Consider the following 18393-nt stretch of genomic DNA (forward strand, 5'->3'; position numbering starts at 1 on the left):
AACAACGGAAGTAATTAACATATATGTTGTTGGATTAATACATCAGGCTTTCACCAAGAGAGCATAGAGTGCCACCAATAAAAGAGATATTACATCTGTTTTATAATTAACATGTTTTTTTTTTGGATAATCATAAATATGTACTTTATAATTCTATAAAAATATAAATATTTTATTATTTGTATATATTTCAAAGGCATCGATCGATTTTTTTTACCTATTTAAATTTTATATTTATATTGTAACATTTCAATCTTAAAATAAAACGATATGATATTTATAAAATATAACAGATTTGTTATCACTTAAAAATATAACACAGTTTTATACAATAAAATAATCCAAATAATAATTATATACATAAAGAAACTAAACGTAATTACTAGACGAACAAGAAGTAGCATCGTCCTCCACTAGCAATATTTCAACACCGAATCATCATCTACTTCATCAATAAAGTGATCATCAGAGAAGAAAACATACAATACACCAAGAACAACCAAAGAAAACATTAGGGTAAGGTAATGTTGAAAAAAAAACTTCATAAATAATTTCATGCATCACATATTACTTGAATATTAAAACATTTTATAACTCAAACATATAAATATTTGACTCTAAACTAAATTATTTGGATACTATATATGCTTGACATAGACGTTATTGAAAGTATGTACCCATGATAGTATTTATACTCTGCAGAGTTATAAACAAAAGTAACTCGACCTACTACCCATGAGGTTAATCTTCCCCTCCTAAGACTCAAAGGACTAGGGTAAAGACCTCCTGTTATTGTCTCTGCCATCTTATTCATCTTTTTACATGGGTTGAATAGTTGATAAAATATCAAGATACCTATTTACCGAGTTTCATCATCAAACATTCACCATAACTTACTTGAATACAACACATATCCTTCGGGTTTTTCTCACACCACATATATTTCATTCTCACAATCACATATATCATCCAATAAACATTAATATGTATTAACATTATAAATACTATCATAACTACTGAATCATGTGTGAACAACTACCATACATATTTGTTTTTTTTTGTCTCTTAAACTACCATATCCCTCTATCACAATAAGAAAAAAAAAGGGGGCTAATGGATAGTTCTTTTTATGGTTTAAATTTCTCAATGGAACTCCCATTAACTGTTTTAGGGTTATAGAATCTTTTCATCTATTTTTGAACTCAAGGAAAAAGATCAAAGTTTTAAGAAGAGAAATCGTGTTCTCATGATCCAGACATCAAACTTCTTATAAGGAAAGGAAAATATATATTATATTATTAATAATGCTCATAAAATAACAAATAAACACCATTATTTTTAATTTATGTGAAAAAAAATTAACAACCTTCAACAAATAAAATCCCTTATTTTTAATTTATGTGGAAAAAAATTAACAATCTTCTAGGATTGGGCTTGTATATAAGATTTCTTTTATAATAAGAATAAAAATCTTAAATTTCAGTCATTATTAACTAGTTAATTTAGTAATTAATCCGTTTGAAGCCATTCATTCGAGATTTTAAAAATTTAATTCTAATTTAGAACACTCTTATGTGTTATTTGGTATACTCTAATAAATAAAAAAGATAATAATATTTTGACAACATTTTTTTAACAACATTTTAACACTATCTACGTGTCATTCTGCGATTAATTTATGTTAGTGTTTATAATTATTATTATTGATTGTACAATAATTTTGGATCAAACATATAATAATATTTAGACGATGTTAAAATATTGTCATAAAAATATTGATAAAGTATCATTATCGAGTAAAAAAAGCTGTCTTTATAAAAAAAATAGTGGAGCAATAAGACAATGGGGGTTGGTGGCTATTAATAAAAGACACAACAAAGTAACTATAGATAATAGCTCACGTATTTACTTACACTATATTATAGCCTTTTTACTTTCATAAACTCACCGTCAAAGGGGTTGGTTATGTGGGGACAACTCATTCAATTATGTCTCAATAGTTACAATTTCAATCATTTAAAAAGAAAGGTCCTTTTTCATCTCCTTCCCAATATATTTATGGAAAGTATTATAGAAATTTTAAAATAGACGGCTATTTAATGCTAATAATACACTTTTACTTTTTATTAATTTTTAACCTGTATTTTTCAAAAGTAGTACTTGTAGTAAACTTTTATTCATGTTATTAAGTTTTGTTTTTATGTGTGAAAATTTTATCTAATAAAATAGAAGAAAATTATGTGTGCAAAGAAGTGTAGGTTCCCAGCTACCTCTAAGGAGAATAATAAATGTAAGAGCGGCTATAGATCTACACGTCAGGACGGTGCATGAGAATCATAAGAGTATGGGCCAAAGTCAATTCAGGAACAAATTAGTCTTCAAAATACGACTATGGATTTTTCATTTTCTACATTTTACTTTTCAAAAATAATTATTCCGTTTTTTCTAAATTTAATTTTTTCAAGAAATTTTATCTTTTATTTTCAGGAAATTGTTATATTTATTTAATGGGAATTTAGCTTTGATTTTTCTTCTTTTTAGAAAAATCTTTTTAGTAAAAAAGGTTATGTCAAGTAGAATTTAAGAAAATAAATATCAAAATCAAGTATTTAATGAAAAACTTTTATAAGAGGACATTTAAAAATAATTTTATTTATTTTCATTTCTTATTTTTTTAAAAAAATTTAAACAATAAATTATTTAATCTAAATCATTAATATATTGATCAATTAATATAAAGTTGTTTGAAACTTAATTAATAGTTTTCAGTTTGAGTTAGGTATTTTCGTTAACAAAACATCAAACCTAAAATCATAGTTTTTAAGAAGTTTTATTCAAAATAATAAAATTATTGAATAATCTTATAACTTTAACCCTGAATTTTTACTTTTAGCTTCAATTGTAAGCAATTTATCAATTTACAAGTCAAATACTATTCAAAAGATATTGTTTTTCTTGCATTAAATATATAATTTTATTTACTGTAATTTCTATCCTCCCTAAGACATTTAAATTGAATTTTGAATCTTCATGCACTACACTAAATTAAAAAAAAAAAAAGAACAACAAATTAATATGGTTTAACTGCGCCTATATTTTATCTTTCATTAAAATTAAGTCATAATTGAAAGTATTTTTGTAAAACCAATGGTGTGAGATAATCCGAATAGGTTCTTATAAAAAAAATAGTTATTTTTTATGCTTTCACTTAAAATAGAGTCAAATTATATATATATTTTAAAAAAGTGTTGAATATTAAACCTTAAGGTATCGAAGTGTTATATATATATATATAAGATGAAAGTCTAGCAAAGTGGGAACTACTCTTGTGTGGTAATTAAGGTACCCTTTTGAAATGGCTTCCTCTGTGACATCCATGTCTTCTTCTACCATCCTTCTCATTAGCATCTGCACACTGTCCTCAATTCTGTCAGTTCCTTATGCAACAGCATCTGAGGAAGGAAGGACAAGACCCTTTAAGAGGGTTTATGCCTTTGGGGATTCTTTTACTGACACAGGCAACACCAAGAACGCAGAAGGTCCAAGTGGCTTTGGCCATGTCTCAAACTCTCCCTACGGTACCACTTTCTTCAACCATTCCACCAACAGGTACTCAGATGGAAGGCTTGTGATTGACTTCGTGGCCGAAGATCTTTCTCTGCCTTATTTGCCCCCTTACCGGCACCGCAAAGGCAACGACACTTTCGGTGTTAACTTTGCCGTTGCAGGTTCCACAGCCATAAACCACTTGTTCTTTGTCAAGAACAACCTCTCCCTTGACATCACTCCTCAGTCCATCCAAACTCAGATGATATGGTTCAACAGGTACCTGGAAAGCCAGGAATGCGAAGAATCAAAGTGCAAAGACTTCGACGATACTCTATTTTGGTTTGGGGAGATCGGTGTCAACGACTATGCCTACACTCTTGGATCTACCGTCCCAGATGATACCATAAGGAAGCTTGCAATCAGCAGCGTCTCGGGAGCATTACAGGTAATATATTACAGTGGTTTTGGTTTTCTGATTTTTCGTCTTGATGAAGTAAAGTTGTAATTTGCAGGCATTGCTAGAGAAGGGTGCGAAATACCTAGTTGTGCAGGGTTTACCTCTCACTGGTTGTTTGACGTTGTCCATGTATCTGGCTCCTCCTGATGATAGGGATGAGCTTGGGTGTGTGAAAAGTGTGAACAACCAAAGCAACTACCACAACCTTGTGCTGCAAAACAAACTAGAGGAATTTAGGAAACAGTACCCCCAAGCTGTCATACTTTATGCCGATTACTTCAACGCCTACCGCACAGTTATGAAGAATCCGACCAAGTACGGATTCAAAGAAGTGTTCAATGTTTGTTGTGGATCAGGAGAACCACCTTACAACTTCAGTGTGTTTGGCACGTGTGGCACACCTAACGCCACTGCCTGCACAAACCCTTCTCAGTACATAAATTGGGATGGTGTTCACCTGACTGAGGCCATGTATAAAGTTATTTCTAGCATGTTTCTGCAAGGAAACTTCACCCAACCTCCCTTTAATTTTTTGTTGGCAAAAAAAGAGAGGGCGGGGTGAATGCTTCACCCAAGAATAATGTTTGGGATTTGGTTGTCCTAAATGCTTTGATGCATCTGATTATGTATCTATGAGGGAGGGAATATTAGGTTTTATCTGTTTTGCCAAAACTTGTGTCCACTGCATCATATATGAGAAGTTCAAAGAAGTATATGTTATGTCAGTATTTGTATTATCTTCATCTGGGATTCAATTTGTGCTGCTTAGATTAGATATATTCCTTAAGCTATTAAAAATAAAGAATTGCGGAGAATATATAGTTTCGTTTGATGGGTTTAAAAGAATTAAGGAGAAGCCTTTCAGTGCAGTAAAAATTAGAAACAAGAGTGTGAATTGAGCAGCAATAAATAGGAATGGTGAAAGGAATTAAAGATGAAGAATCTAGAATACTATTAATGGACCACATAACACTAAATTCATGCAAGTCTATTTGATGTCTGCACATGCTGGTTGTTCTGGACAGTTATCTCTCCTTCCTTCCTTACCTTTGGGAAAGAAATATAATTAAAAAATTATCATATGAAACCAAACCAGATATCCTAAAAACTTTCAACAACATTTAAAACTAACCTAAGTATACGGTAATAATAATAGTACTACCAAAGCAAAAATGTTTCCTTTGAAATTTTAATATAGTGAAAAACGAAAATCTAATTGCAAAATTAAATTTGCCGATAAAATTAAAATTGCAAAATACATGTCAATTCTTGATTCACTATAATGTCTCATGAGATGATTTTGCTTATATAAAAAAATTCAATGTCTCAATTCATTAGTAAAAATTTCACAATAAAGATATGGTTGATTTGTAAACTTCCCAGGTATGATTCTGTTTACAATCTCTACTTTTTTGTTCAATATTTATAGGAAAACGTTTAGTTATCATAAAATGTTTTTAATTCACACAAAAATTATACTAATGATTATTATTAAACCTAAGATAGAAAAAAGGCCAATTTCATTAAAAAAACTATAAAAAATAACTAACTTAGTTTTTCTTAAATCACACTTAATTATTATTATTACGGTTATATTATAACAACAATAATATCAATAATAGGAAGAATAAGATGAGCAAAAATAACAATGATAATTAATAAAAATACTTTTCTAAACATTTAACTGAACTTCATATTCAGTGTATTTAATGATGTTTGGTAATATCAAACATACATATTTACGAATTAGAAGAGTTGGGAATTGTTTAAAACATTAGTTGTAAGTATTACTCTCCACTTCACACAAGAATCGGTCCAAAAATGGTAGTGGATTTCGTCATCATCATATAAAGTACACATCTGACTTTATTATTTAGTTGTTACTAAGATTTTTCTTTCCTCCCCACTTCACAATCATACCAGAAAAGTATTAAGGGTAGCTTCATTTTTTGTTATATGTATAATTTATATATGATACATTTTTTCTGCATAAATGAACAATAGAATCTTTCATCCATTTGTATCACCGTGGCTTGGCTTTCACCAATCATCATGTGATCTTTTGAATCTCAACTTTTAAAATACAAATGATTATATTAAAAATATATATAAAAATAGAATCAGTATAATACTAAACTTTTAACTCATAAAAATAAGATGATAAACACAATAAGATCAGTTCATGCAGTAGTGCAATAACTGAGTGATGGACACACAATCAATAGATTGTTTGGAAGTAAAAATGACCAAATTGTATAAACAGATGTTTAGCATTTTTGTCTTCAACTAAAATAAGTACTCGTAGTACATAAGGAAAACAGCATCAGGAGTGTATTGGGGAAGATTATTCACAAAGAGATAAAGACGCAACGCATCTTCTCTGTTTATGGTTTGCATATCAATCACATCTCTACTACATGTTAGAACCCACAAATCCCCCGAATTAACTCTCTTTAAGCTTCCCCGGCAAAATGGACAAGATTCTGACCTTGTGTTCCTGCATCATAAAGTCATAAAAGATATACATTAACCGTTAAGAATAGGTTAATTTTGAAGGGGATATGAGGTTATGGTTACCAGTCATTGTAACAATTTATACACATAGCATGGCAGCACTTAGGCAAAACCATTTTGGTGGTGGATTCAAAGCAAATGCCACACTCATGGTCTCTCTCCAACTCATAATCTGAAGCCAGCCTCTTATCGTCCTTACTGGTTATCGTCTCAGTGTTGTCATCATTTTCTTCACCAATGTTAGCTTCTACCAAATCACCATGAAGTCGTTGGAGTGAAGGTAATATAACACCTGCATTTGTAGATTAATGAATGAAACTTAAGCACAAAAATGGAGAACACTTTGAGCGTTAATCGGAAACATATAGTTTAACTTAATGCAAATTTTTATTACATGCAGTAATATACTCAGTACTTACTGTAGAACTCCCTTATGGTTGCTTTCCTTCCACTTGAATACATATCTGACTTTCCGTTAGTGTGCACCTAAAAACAGAAATAAAAATGAGAAAATCGAAGAAAGAAGCCATCAATTCAGCGTAGAAAAAAAAGAAAGGGAGAGATACTAACCTTATACACAAGCACACGGAAAAGATTAAAATGGCTGGAAGGTAGACAGGAGCATGAATAATCCATCCATTGAAAGAAAAACAGAAAAATCGGTGCCAGTTTACTGTATACTAACTTCATTTGAAGGTAATCCTCGCCATTCCCCCTGGGAATGGAAGCTGCCCTGCGAACAATTGAACAATTGAACCCGTATCCTCTGTATGCTCAACCAAATCAACAGAATACGAAATAAAGAAAGAGAGAACTTACAGCACATTGGCATGCTGGATATCAGCCTCAAGTGCCTTGAGGGAATCCATGAAAGAGGGTGGTGAATGAAGTATTTGGTAATATTGCATTGGTGAAGGTATGAACTATATGATCTTAGGGTGGAGAATAAATGGAGTCATAGAACACAGAAAAATGGGATGGAAAATTGTTGGGAGTTGAGCCAGTTGACCAACAAACAGACAGAGAAAAAAGGCCTTTGAAGACGTCAGTGGCGCTTTATTGACCAACACAACCTTTCTATCATTCATTTATTCTATTCAACGTTCCCATTTCCTATCAAAATTCAATTTTTTTTTTCTTTACCTACAATTTTTCGACTAATGAAAATATTTTAAAATAACAAACAATTGCAAAATATAATGTTTTTTAAAATCTTGTGTACAATGTCTGCCCTTTTAGCACTGTATAATGTCCTAACCAGCCTTCACCAGTAAACAAGGAGTCCTTCTTTTCAGCAGAAGAATAAATGTTGCAGTTCAACTACCACCATCATTTTTGTCCCTATATCGTAGGTTCTTTGGAACTTTCTCTTTGGATTAAATCAATATTCTGAAATCGCTGTTTTCCTTTAACAGATCAATCTCTACTTTTTAATTAACAAAATTAATTTAGATCTTAATTTTTAACTTTTAAAAAGTTAATATAATATGACATGACGTGGTACATTTAGATTTTATATAATTTTTAAATTCAAATATCTTCTAATATTTGTATTAAGAAAGAATCCATTTTATAAATTTTACACTGGAGTAATTCCAAGCATAAATTACTTAAACTCATGTGTCATTTCATTCACACAAAGTATTGTCGGTGGTGTGTTTAGTACTGGGAGATGACATGGGAGAATGAGCGGATGAATTTGAGAAGATTTGAAGGTAATTTTTTATTGTTTATTTGAATGAATTTGAAAGTGAATAAAAATGTATTTAGAAGTAAAGTTTATGATAATTAGTAAAGAATTTGACTGATATAACAGATAAAAAAATTATATAATTGTAAAAATTATTATAAAGAGTGAAAAAAAATAAAATTTAATTTTCAAAATTTCATTATTATTATTATTATTATATTATTATTAGTTGGGGATAGTACTGTAAAATACTAACTTTTCTCTCCAAAATCCCCTCTCATATGAGAGATAGGATATTCAATTCATCCTTCAAGTCAATGCATCCGTTTAAGCCCAAATCGTTTCAAACGAACACCGTGATGCTTCGTAAATCCATCTTCTCCTATATGCGGGAATACTAAATGGTTTCAAGTAAACAGAGCATAAATTTTGCAAGAATTTATTTTGTATGTTTCGCCATCACAAACTTTTCACGAAAAGCCCAACACAGGAAGGCCATGGACCCATGTGGGACCCAAAACCCGAGCCCAGTGTACATACTTACACTTGGCAAGCTCAACCCATACCTCTATTCTGCAATGGCTGTCTCTACAATGTTCCACTCTTTTGCGCTACCCTGTCACCTTCGTCTTCCCAAAACCTTCTCATGCGCTTCACCAATGGCTACAACAGCAACGGCATCTCCGCGTGCAATTGGGAGCGATTGCGGCGTTTCAATCAAGGGCCTATTATACCCTGCACTCTCTTGTTCCAACACGCTTTACTTCAAATCAGCGTACAACGTGCAGATCGTAGTGGGCGACGACGAGCCCGAAGATAGAATCGTTTATCGCTTCAAGAAGGAGGTTCTCAAGGCTGGGGTGCTTCAGGAGTGTAGACATAGAAGGTTCTTCGAGAACAAACACGACAAGATCAAAAGGAAAGCTCGCCAAGCTTCTAGAAGAAACCGTAAGAGGTTCACCTTTTTACCTCTAACCCCTCACTTTTCTTTTCCTAAGAAATCAAATTATTTACGTTTATCTGCTCTGATGGATGTCGTGATGTGTCAGGAAGCCGCGGTCGAGAACTTTGGCAGAAAATAAACATGATTCTGAAAAGAAAAAGGATGCTGATGACGATGATGATACTGGTATTGATAATTGGGAACTACCTGAGGTAGATATTCCATACACTTGATGTTCATGTACAGGAACAAACGGAGAACAGAAAATATGACACTCTCTATTAACTACAATGTCAATCCCTCAAATTTTAGGTATTTGATTCCTTGTGTTCTACAGGCCTTGTACAGGGAAGTGACTTTAAATGATAAGTCTTGTATATATGAAAACTGATTACACCTGTTCTTAGTTGGTATGTACCTTTTTTTCAAACTTTACTGGTACCTGACTTGTTTAGACACTGAACATGTTAGTTAATGATGATCAAGACAAATGCAATTTCATATTATTTGATGATGAGTGAGGTAAATTTATACTTAATAGAAGGGAGATTTAACTGTTCATGGAGGCTAACAAAGTGAGCTAACTCCCAAACATGGCGATAATGTAGTTACTAGAACTCACAAATATTTGAATAGCCACTTGACTGTTGGGAGCGTTTGAAGCATGTAAATGTGTGATATAGCTTATATTAGTTTGCACATTAGCGACAGGGGAAAATACAGAAGCATGTAAATGCGTGATATAGCTTGTATTTGTTTGCACGTTTAACTCGTGTCTAGCAGAGTTTGCACATTAGCGACAGGGGAAAATACAGAAGCAACAAATACTTGCTTCTGTCTATAAAACATGCGTTGATATCTCCATCATTAGTTCTCCAAAATTCGTAACCCGGTTTCTGTATTTTTAGTTAAATTTGTAAGCATAAGATTTTTTATTTTTATTTTTACATTCGTGCAGTCAGGGCTGACCCATGTTATTAGCTGGAGATATGCCCTCTCTTACCAGAATGTGTTACATTATTATATGAACATATGTGATTCTTTAGTAACTCTTATAAAGTTTAATTGCATCTCTTGTCCATAAATTACAAAAGTGAAACTGCTGTCATATCTACACCTTGACCTAAAATTGTAAAACATTGAGTTTATTTCACATCTTTCTTATTTTGCACAGTACCTGAAGTAAGGAGTAAAGCTTTTCTGTATAAACAGGAGGCAAGGTTTCTAAGAACGAAGGTTTGTTTTTAGAGAGAAAGAGAACAAAGAGACAATTAGACTCACTCTAGTGTTTCACGAAAGTATCTTTCCACCTCTTTTAAGAAGAGAAAAAAAGACAGATAAAGTTGAAAATTATAAGCAGTACTACCCACAACAACAAAGTCGACAAATTATACTCTACTTATTGTGCTTAACACCTTGCCTTGCCAAGACATAGTTTGTAATTAATTCTATCCACAATTGTTCTAAGAAACTTAAACTTGGGAACACCTTTTTGGAATCCCGAAATACTCTGAATCCGCCAATTAAAGGATTTAAAGTCAAAGTCAATGAAGAAGTGACTTTTATTAACATTAATCCATTGTCTTGAAATCAAATCATACTTGTGTACAAAATGAACAAGGGGAGTTAAAGTTTTCTTATTAATTCTGCAAAAGATGGAAATATCATATGCATAAAGAACATTAGAAAGGAAACAAGTACATATGAAGAATATTGTAGTTTTGAATCAGATATTAAATACCTCTACGAAGAGCTTCCTATGCTGGACAAAATAAAAAAAGGGAAAAAAAAGGTCACCGTTCCTAACCCCTCTTTGACAAGGAAATTTATCCCACCACCATCCAACCATTGAGCCAAATAAAAAGAAAAAAAAAATGAAAAATGATGTTAATCCAGTTACAATAGTACAACGAAAACCAAATTGATTGAGCACCTGGATAAGAAAATCTCAGTTTAAATTGTTAAAAACTTTTTAATATCAATTTTGATAGTCATGTTACCACCATTAGCTTAGGGAGCATGTTAATGACCTTATAAGCAATGCAAATACAATATATAATTTTCTATCTTCCCTAAAACCATTATGCTGAGCACTAATCATTTTACTAGTAATGAAACCTAATCTATTAGCCAATATTTAGTAATAATTTTGAATCAAAAGTTGAAAATCATATTTATAGCACTTAGTATTATAAACTAAAGATAACACTAAGACGGCATGAGTTTGACTATTCTATTCTTATCAAGTTTATCTATCTCGTTTCCATATTCAATGAATATAAAAATTGTCTCATCCCATTCTCATAGGGTATGAAATTTTTGTTTCATTTCCATTCTAATTAGTGAGTGAATATGCCTGTATCTATGTCTATATCTGTATCCACATCCATATCCGCTTTACTATTCTAAATATTAATTAAAAATCTTTTACCAAAAAATAAAAATCACAACAAAGAAAACATTATTATGAAGTAATAAATGTCTAAAGGATACACATATTTTTTTTATCCAATTGTCAAATGCAAACAAATAAATTATAAATGCATAAATTAATAATATCAAATAACAATTAAATAAATCTTAAACAACAATAAAAAAAGAGTAAAAATGATAAAATACTTGTCTTAAAAGTAGATTATCAAACTAAAGATCAAAGAAAAACTCTTACAAGTTTTTTAGATTATTTTATAAATTAAAGACGATAAAGATGAATATAAGAATCAAAACATACATTGAATACAAGTATGAAAATAAATATATAATTATAGGGACATGTAATTTAGAAAAAGAAGAAGATATTATCTATAACCACACAGTATAAAAATTATTCATCCAAATCAAGATAAGTTTAAATAATGAATTTATTTGTCATCCTATCATCAATACAAGACTTTTTAAGAATAAGTTCATGTGTGAAAGACTCCAATCTTATTTGAAAACTTGTACCACAACATTATAAACATCACAACAAGAAGATGATAAAAATTGTCATTAAAACCATCAGGTCCATATACACGACTAACATTAAAACTGAAAACCACACAACTTTAATCTCATTATGTGAAAAGGAAACCATTAAGAAAAAAATTGTCCCGCTAAAAAACTAGACTAGGAACATAAGTAGTAATAAAATTGTTCATGGCATTGGGAGTACTATTATAAGTCAAAGGAGCAACATATAACTCTAGGTGGAATTCAAGAAGGTAATTTTCAATTTCAATTTTGTCTTCTATAAGTTGTCGCTGTTCATCAATCTAGAAATATGATTGAAAGCATACTTACTTTTGCCAATAGATTGAAAAAACTTAGTACTTCCATCTCAGAACCAATGTAACGTAGCTTTTCCTATCCAAAATCCAGCTTGGAAGTCAAATCAATGTTAAGAATTAATGGCTTATTTATTGGCCTGCAAGATGGAGTCAATTGGAATAAAATCGAACACAACCATCTCAGTCTGAATGTTAATAAGAATCTTTTGTTTGATTAAATAAATTTATATTAAATATCACTATAAACTTTCACATTTTAAATTATATTAACATTCAAAACCCATTTATTATTTGATAAGAATTCTTTGTTTAGTCATAGTAAATATATTAAAATAATAATAAAAAACCTGTTAATTATACATTGAGATTTAAATAAGTTTGATTTTGTATTGCGTGAAATATACACAGGACATCGGGATATCATAAGAAACCAATAATGCTTCACAACATTAATTAGTCTGCCTGAGAAGTGCGAGCTTTAAATTATTTAAAAGAAGTTCCAACCATAAAAATATCACTGATAGAATAAAACAACAAGAAATGGTGATTATAATTGCATTTGATTAAAGTATTTTTTATATTAAAATTGTTTGTAAAATAAGTTATATATTTTTCTTATGCTCCAGTGACTTATATTAGAGACATTAGGTTAAAACATTTGGAAGGTTAGCATATGATTAATTTTAACATTCTTTTCAATTTCATACACATTTTTTCTTATGTAAAAGTTCATCTTTTTCATCAAAAGAGAACAATTACTTCCAAATTTTAAAAGAAAAATCTGATTTTAATTATAATTAATTACACATTTAATTAACTATTGAAATAATTCAATTCTCGCAATTGTTTCAAATATTAAATTGAAAAACTCTAGTTGAATTTGTTTAGCTTGGACTAAAATGTTCTTCTAGAAAGATTTAAGCACACTATTACGTTAAAAAGCCACAAATAATTTTTAGAAAAACTATATAATTACGAATACTCCAATAAACAAAGAAGAATGTAATTTATTGAACTATAATATTTGAAATAGAAAAAGTATTTGCTAGTGAATAACAAATCAAAATAAAACTAGTATAGTTAGTTTATTAATTCCTCCATTCTAAACATAATATTTCTATATTTCATTTTTGTTTCATAATAATAATAATATTAACAATTAGGGGTAATTCAAATTGAAAAAGACATAAATGTACTGAAAATTGAGAATATATTTGTATAAAGTTGTGTACACTGATTTTAATAGTTACTATTTTACTATTTTGAAAAGAATGGAGTGTAATTCTGTAGTTTATAATTAATGATTATTATTTTGAATTTAAGAATTAGGTGAATTTAGGAAAGAGGTCCGTGGTGGTAACTTGTAACTTGGGCTACGCATCGTTTTGTTGCGAGCTATATATATCAGACAGAAATAAAGGAAAAGAAGACTGCATTTAGAAAAGTGAGGTGAAGGAAGGAAGCGCAGACGCAAACGGAAAAGCGATATCGGCAGTGATGGAAGGTGAAGAGGGTTCTCAGCAGCCACAGTTGGTCCTCGCCGACAAGCTCTTCCTTCTCCGGCAACCCGATGTGCAGGACATTGACAAGGTTCGCTACAAAGAGGATGTTTTTACTCACGTTAAGGAAAACGGTAACACACTCTCTCTGTCTAATCCGCTTTTTCTATCTTCTTCATCTCGTACATGTTATCACTCTTTTTTTCTGTTCAGATATGGTCCCTTTGTACGAAACCCTAGTCGCCGATTCCGTGTTGGACATGGATCGTGCCCTTTTGGATTCCATGCGAGCTAAAACTGAGGACGAGCTTAACAAGATCGACGAAAAGTGAGTTCCTCTCTCTTCATCCCTCGCTTTCGCTTTACCTACGATGCTTGCGCCGACCCCCGATTTGGAATTTGGGGTTTGAAATTTACTAGGTTAAATTGGGAATGTTCGTGAATCTGAAGGGGGAGTGATGAGGACCGGTACCACTGTAGGGTGTATGACGCTAATATGTTATTTTTATTTTCCAATTACCCTACCGTCTTATTTGTATTTTGGTTTCTGTTATTTCTTGTGCATCTTGCTATTTGTTGGTCTGCACCTTGGTAATGGAATTGAAAGAAGTGAGGTGCGGGATGCCTGACACTGAAGTATTTTTGAAGTTGTGAATCCGTGTTTCTCTTAAGATTCTTGCGACTTAAAGTTTTTTCCTCTAGCAAAGTTTATGGAGTTACTCAATAACGTTTTATGTGGAAACAATTTTTGTGTTGAATTCAATAGGATAAGTTAAGTTACATGACGCATTTGTTGTGGTTTGAGACTTGAGTGGAAAGAATATTTTATCATAATTTTAGTTTTAGAGGTAGGACAAGAAATTAATTGCAAGATAGAGATTGGAGACGACAATCCTTGGAAACCCATGGCTTTCACCGAAGTGGTAATAAATAAAGTATGTGGAATGCAAGTTTAGCAAGATTCAGAATAGCTGTATCTTATAGGTAATTATTTGATAACATACAATACCACAAGCTACTCATTTTAAGTATCTTGGGTACATACCGAGTTATGAGGAGATAGAGGGTGATGTTGATCACCAGATCTAGCAGGGTAGATGAAATGGAGGGATGCTTGGATGTGACTCGTGATAGAAGAGATAGTATTAGGAACACAACCATTGGATAGAATTCCCATTATGTAAAAAAAATGGTAAAGCCTCAGCTTTAGATGGTTTGGGCTTGTTTGGAGAAAATCTGCACGAACAACATTAAGGGGAGCTGACTGGATGGGAGATAGTCCAACAGTAGGTGGTAGGGATATGCTAAAGAAAACTGTAGGTCAAACCTTAAGAGGAACTTAGAGGTAGCTGGTCCGGCTCTGCGCATAGTATAGGAGAGAAATCTATGGCATCATAAGACTAATGTAGTTGACCGTTCCTAATGGAAAAGACTAGATTGTCATTGTTGTTGTATGCATGAAAGTAATGGTTTTTCTTATTCTTATATATTTAAAAGTTTATGTTATAGACCAAGTTACCAAAGGCTTGTGTGGCTATAAATGGCTGGCAAGCCCAAAATATAAATGATACATGTTGGATGGCATAGTAGTGACTGTAATTTAAGCAAGGGAATTGTTTTAATAGATGTAAATTCACTACACAGACATAAAGATGTGTAAATAATGTATTATGTAAGTTTCAAATTTTATTCTGCAGTGTTTCTTTTTCAGTGTTTTTCACTAAGAAAAAGCTGAATGACCATTGTACCCTGTAAAACATAAATTTGAAGGCTGACTGAATTGGAGCTGTCACATTACGATCCTTACCACTTGGCTGTAAAAGGTCACATCTACAGCATTGATTCTCTTAGAGTTGTCTCAATGCATGAAATTTGGCCTACCTCTGCAGCAGTAATGAATGGTCCACATTCCACATGCTTTCTGGGATAGATTGCTCTTGCTTTTCTAGGTTGAAAGTGAAAAGAAAGAAATTACGTTATATCCCCAAAAACTATGATACCAGAGGAATACAAAATGAATAGACTGGGATAGATGTATTCACTCATGCATTTTCCATTTATGTGGGATTCCTTGGAATGCAAACTATGATTTCTGGGGTCTGCTCGATGATTCTTGCAGTCATGATAATACATTTGGGTGCCTCTTTTTAGGATTGCTGATGCTGAGGAAAACTTAGGTGAGAGTGAAGTTCGGGAGGCTCACTTGGCAAAATCCCTGTTTTTCATCCGAATTGGGGATAAGGTATATAACTATTATGACCTGCTTATTTCACTTGTGCTACTTGAATTGAATTTTGGTAACACTTTTTTTATGTACCAGGAGAAAGCCTTGGAGCATCTCAAGATAACAGAAACCAAGACAGTAGCAGTTGGCCAGAAGATGGACCTGGTGTTTTATACTTTGCAGCTTGGTTTCTTTGACATGGATTTTGATCTCATTTCCAAAAGCATTGACAAAGCCAAAAAGTAATTTTTTGAATTCAAACTTGTGCTGTTATGCTCTCTGCCATATTTTCCAGTTAAGAGTTGTTTTTCTAACTCTTTGCAACATGTGGTGGCAGTTTGTTTGAAGAAGGTGGTGATTGGGAAAGGAAGAATAGACTGAAAGTGTACGAAGGCCTGTATTGCATGTCCACTCGAAATTTCAAGAAGGCTGCCAAGTTGTTTTTAGATTCTATTTCAACCTTTACAACATATGAACTCTTTCCTTATGATACCTTCATATTTTATACGGTTTTGACCAGCATCATATCGTTGGATAGAGTTTCCTTAAAGCAAAAGGTATGTTGATTCTTTCTTGATTACACTAATTGTCCTTTTCTTTTTACTGTGTATTATAAATTATTAACAAGTTCATTTGCATCAGGTGGTAGATGCTCCAGAGATCTTGACAGTGATTGGAAAAATCCCATATCTTTCAGAGTTTTTGAACTCCTTGTACGATTGCCGATACAAGTCTTTCTTCTCAGCATTTGGTGAGCAGACATCTGTCAAATCTCAGTAACTTTGAAAGTTTGATGCCTCAGTGGAGACACTTTGACTATGCATGAATTATTTTGCGATATAATTTAAGAATTTGTGGATATCATCCATGTTGAATAAGAACTTCAATGTGCCGATGGATAATCACTTCGTATCTGTTTGGACCCATTATTAATAGTATTGTTTCATTTTTAAATTTATTTCAGCTGGCCTGACCGAGCATATTAAGTTGGACCGCTATCTGCATCCCCACTTCCGATATTACATGAGGGAGGTCAGAACTGTTGTGTACTCCCAATTTTTGGAATCTTACAAAAGTGTGACAATTGAAGCCATGGCCAAAGCTTTTGGAGTGACAGTGGATTTCATTGATCTGTAAGTAAATGCATTTTACAAACCCAATTTTGGTTCAGTACTTGTTTAGTTTTTAGATGCAACGGAAAGTTACTAATTACAGTATGTGCTTCCAGGGAGCTATCCCGTTTTATTGCAGCAGGGAAACTTCACTGTAAGATTGATAAGGTTGCTGGTGTTCTTGAAACTAATCGCCCTGATGCCAAGAATGCCCTTTACCAAGCAACCATTAAGCAAGGAGACTTCCTATTGAATCGGATTCAGAAGTTGTCACGTGTTATAGATCTTTAGGCTATCTCTTGCATTTTAGATTCAAAGTTTATTGGAAAGGCAGGGATAATGACATTTTTAAATCTGAAGGACATCCTGTTGAATTCATTTCACTATGAGGGTGTGAGGCATGATATTTCTGTAGTTCTCATTTGATTTTGGTTCAGTAATGAACAGTCGAATTTACCGAATTTAAAATTGTCAATCAGTTTTCAATTATTTTGGTGATGAATATATTCAATTGTATGACTGGCCGTTTCGGCATGCACCCCAAACGCTTGATCATTTTGCTTGCTTGTAAAGCACACGACCCTTTCATTCCGTTACCCCATTTTTCCCTACTTTTGCTAGGTTGAAACAGGACATTGTACCCTATATTACCAACTCAGTGTGCCGCGAGATAAACAGCACTAGGTAAGCTGCTCTTGTTATCACCGAGTTCCCTTCTGTTTTTTTCTTCTTCTTAATGTTTCCCTACAGATAGAATCAGGTTAAGGCTACCATGCCAGTGCCTTAATTCCTACTACCAAAGTTGGTTATGTGTTCTGAACTATGTAATTCAAGATGATCTTGTTTACTTTTACGATTGCTCTAGAAAAAGTGAAAGTTATTTCGAACGAAAATTGCTTTGGTGAAATTATTAACTCAATAATTTTTTAAAGGTTAATAACAATTTTTTTGGAACTAAATGTAAAGAATTAACTTGAAGGTGTTTTATATATTATAAAAAAATTAATTATTTTCTTAAGAATGAAATGATATTAGCATTTTAGAATGGAGTACCAATAAGATGTGACATTGTTAGCTGATGGTGTATCATTTTAAGTATCTGACTGAAGATTCCAAATTAGGTTTCTTTTTATGGA

At 32.2% G+C, this 18393-nt stretch overlaps 4 protein-coding genes across 6 annotated transcripts; 3 read left to right on the forward strand and 1 right to left on the reverse strand.

Annotated features, from left to right (window-relative positions):
* The first annotated feature begins 3298 nt into the window (after positions 1–3298).
* LOC108334654 (GDSL esterase/lipase At3g48460) lies at positions 3299–4731 on the forward strand. The gene is made up of 2 exons (XM_017570553.2): positions 3299–3994; positions 4062–4731. The coding sequence occupies exons 1-2, from the start codon at positions 3356–3358 to the stop codon at positions 4566–4568; spliced, it is 1146 nt and encodes a 381-aa protein (XP_017426042.1). The 5' UTR covers positions 3299–3355; the 3' UTR covers positions 4569–4731.
* A 1451-nt stretch (positions 4732–6182) lies between these two features.
* On the reverse strand, positions 6183–7524 carry LOC108340718 (E3 ubiquitin-protein ligase AIRP2). 2 transcript variants are annotated; one of them, XM_017578259.2, is made up of 5 exons: positions 7340–7524; positions 7091–7253; positions 6940–7006; positions 6584–6812; positions 6183–6503 (listed from the first exon to the last, which is right to left on the reverse strand). In XM_017578259.2, the coding sequence occupies exons 1-5, from the start codon at positions 7426–7428 to the stop codon at positions 6293–6295; spliced, it is 759 nt and encodes a 252-aa protein (XP_017433748.1). In that variant the 5' UTR covers positions 7429–7524; the 3' UTR covers positions 6183–6292. The 2 variants fall into 2 exon arrangements, with proteins under 2 accessions (XP_017433748.1, XP_052726735.1); XM_052870775.1 differs by having other exon boundaries at positions 7091–7248; positions 7340–7476.
* Positions 7525–8555: 1031 nt separating this feature from the next.
* On the forward strand, positions 8556–9657 carry LOC108340275 (30S ribosomal protein S21, chloroplastic). 2 transcript variants are annotated; one of them, XM_052870779.1, is made up of 2 exons: positions 8556–9158; positions 9260–9397. In XM_052870779.1, exons 1-2 carry the CDS (start codon positions 8612–8614, stop codon positions 9367–9369), a joined length of 657 nt encoding a protein of 218 aa, XP_052726739.1. In that variant the 5' UTR covers positions 8556–8611; the 3' UTR covers positions 9370–9397. The 2 variants fall into 2 exon arrangements, with proteins under 2 accessions (XP_052726739.1, XP_017433022.2); XM_017577533.2 differs by having other exon boundaries at positions 8593–9165; positions 9260–9657.
* Positions 9658–13841: 4184 nt separating this feature from the next.
* Positions 13842–17718, forward strand: LOC108322246 (26S proteasome non-ATPase regulatory subunit 6 homolog). The gene is made up of 8 exons (XM_017554273.2): positions 13842–14055; positions 14135–14249; positions 16073–16163; positions 16242–16387; positions 16483–16702; positions 16788–16896; positions 17110–17278; positions 17374–17718. Exons 1-8 carry the CDS (start codon positions 13920–13922, stop codon positions 17546–17548), a joined length of 1161 nt encoding a protein of 386 aa, XP_017409762.1. The 5' UTR covers positions 13842–13919; the 3' UTR covers positions 17549–17718.
* The last annotated feature ends 675 nt before the right edge of the window (positions 17719–18393 follow it).

The sequence above is a fragment of the Vigna angularis genome, chromosome 1, assembly GCF_016808095.1.
Source record: "Vigna angularis cultivar LongXiaoDou No.4 chromosome 1, ASM1680809v1, whole genome shotgun sequence".
In the NCBI taxonomy this organism is placed as follows: domain Eukaryota; kingdom Viridiplantae; phylum Streptophyta; class Magnoliopsida; order Fabales; family Fabaceae; genus Vigna; species Vigna angularis.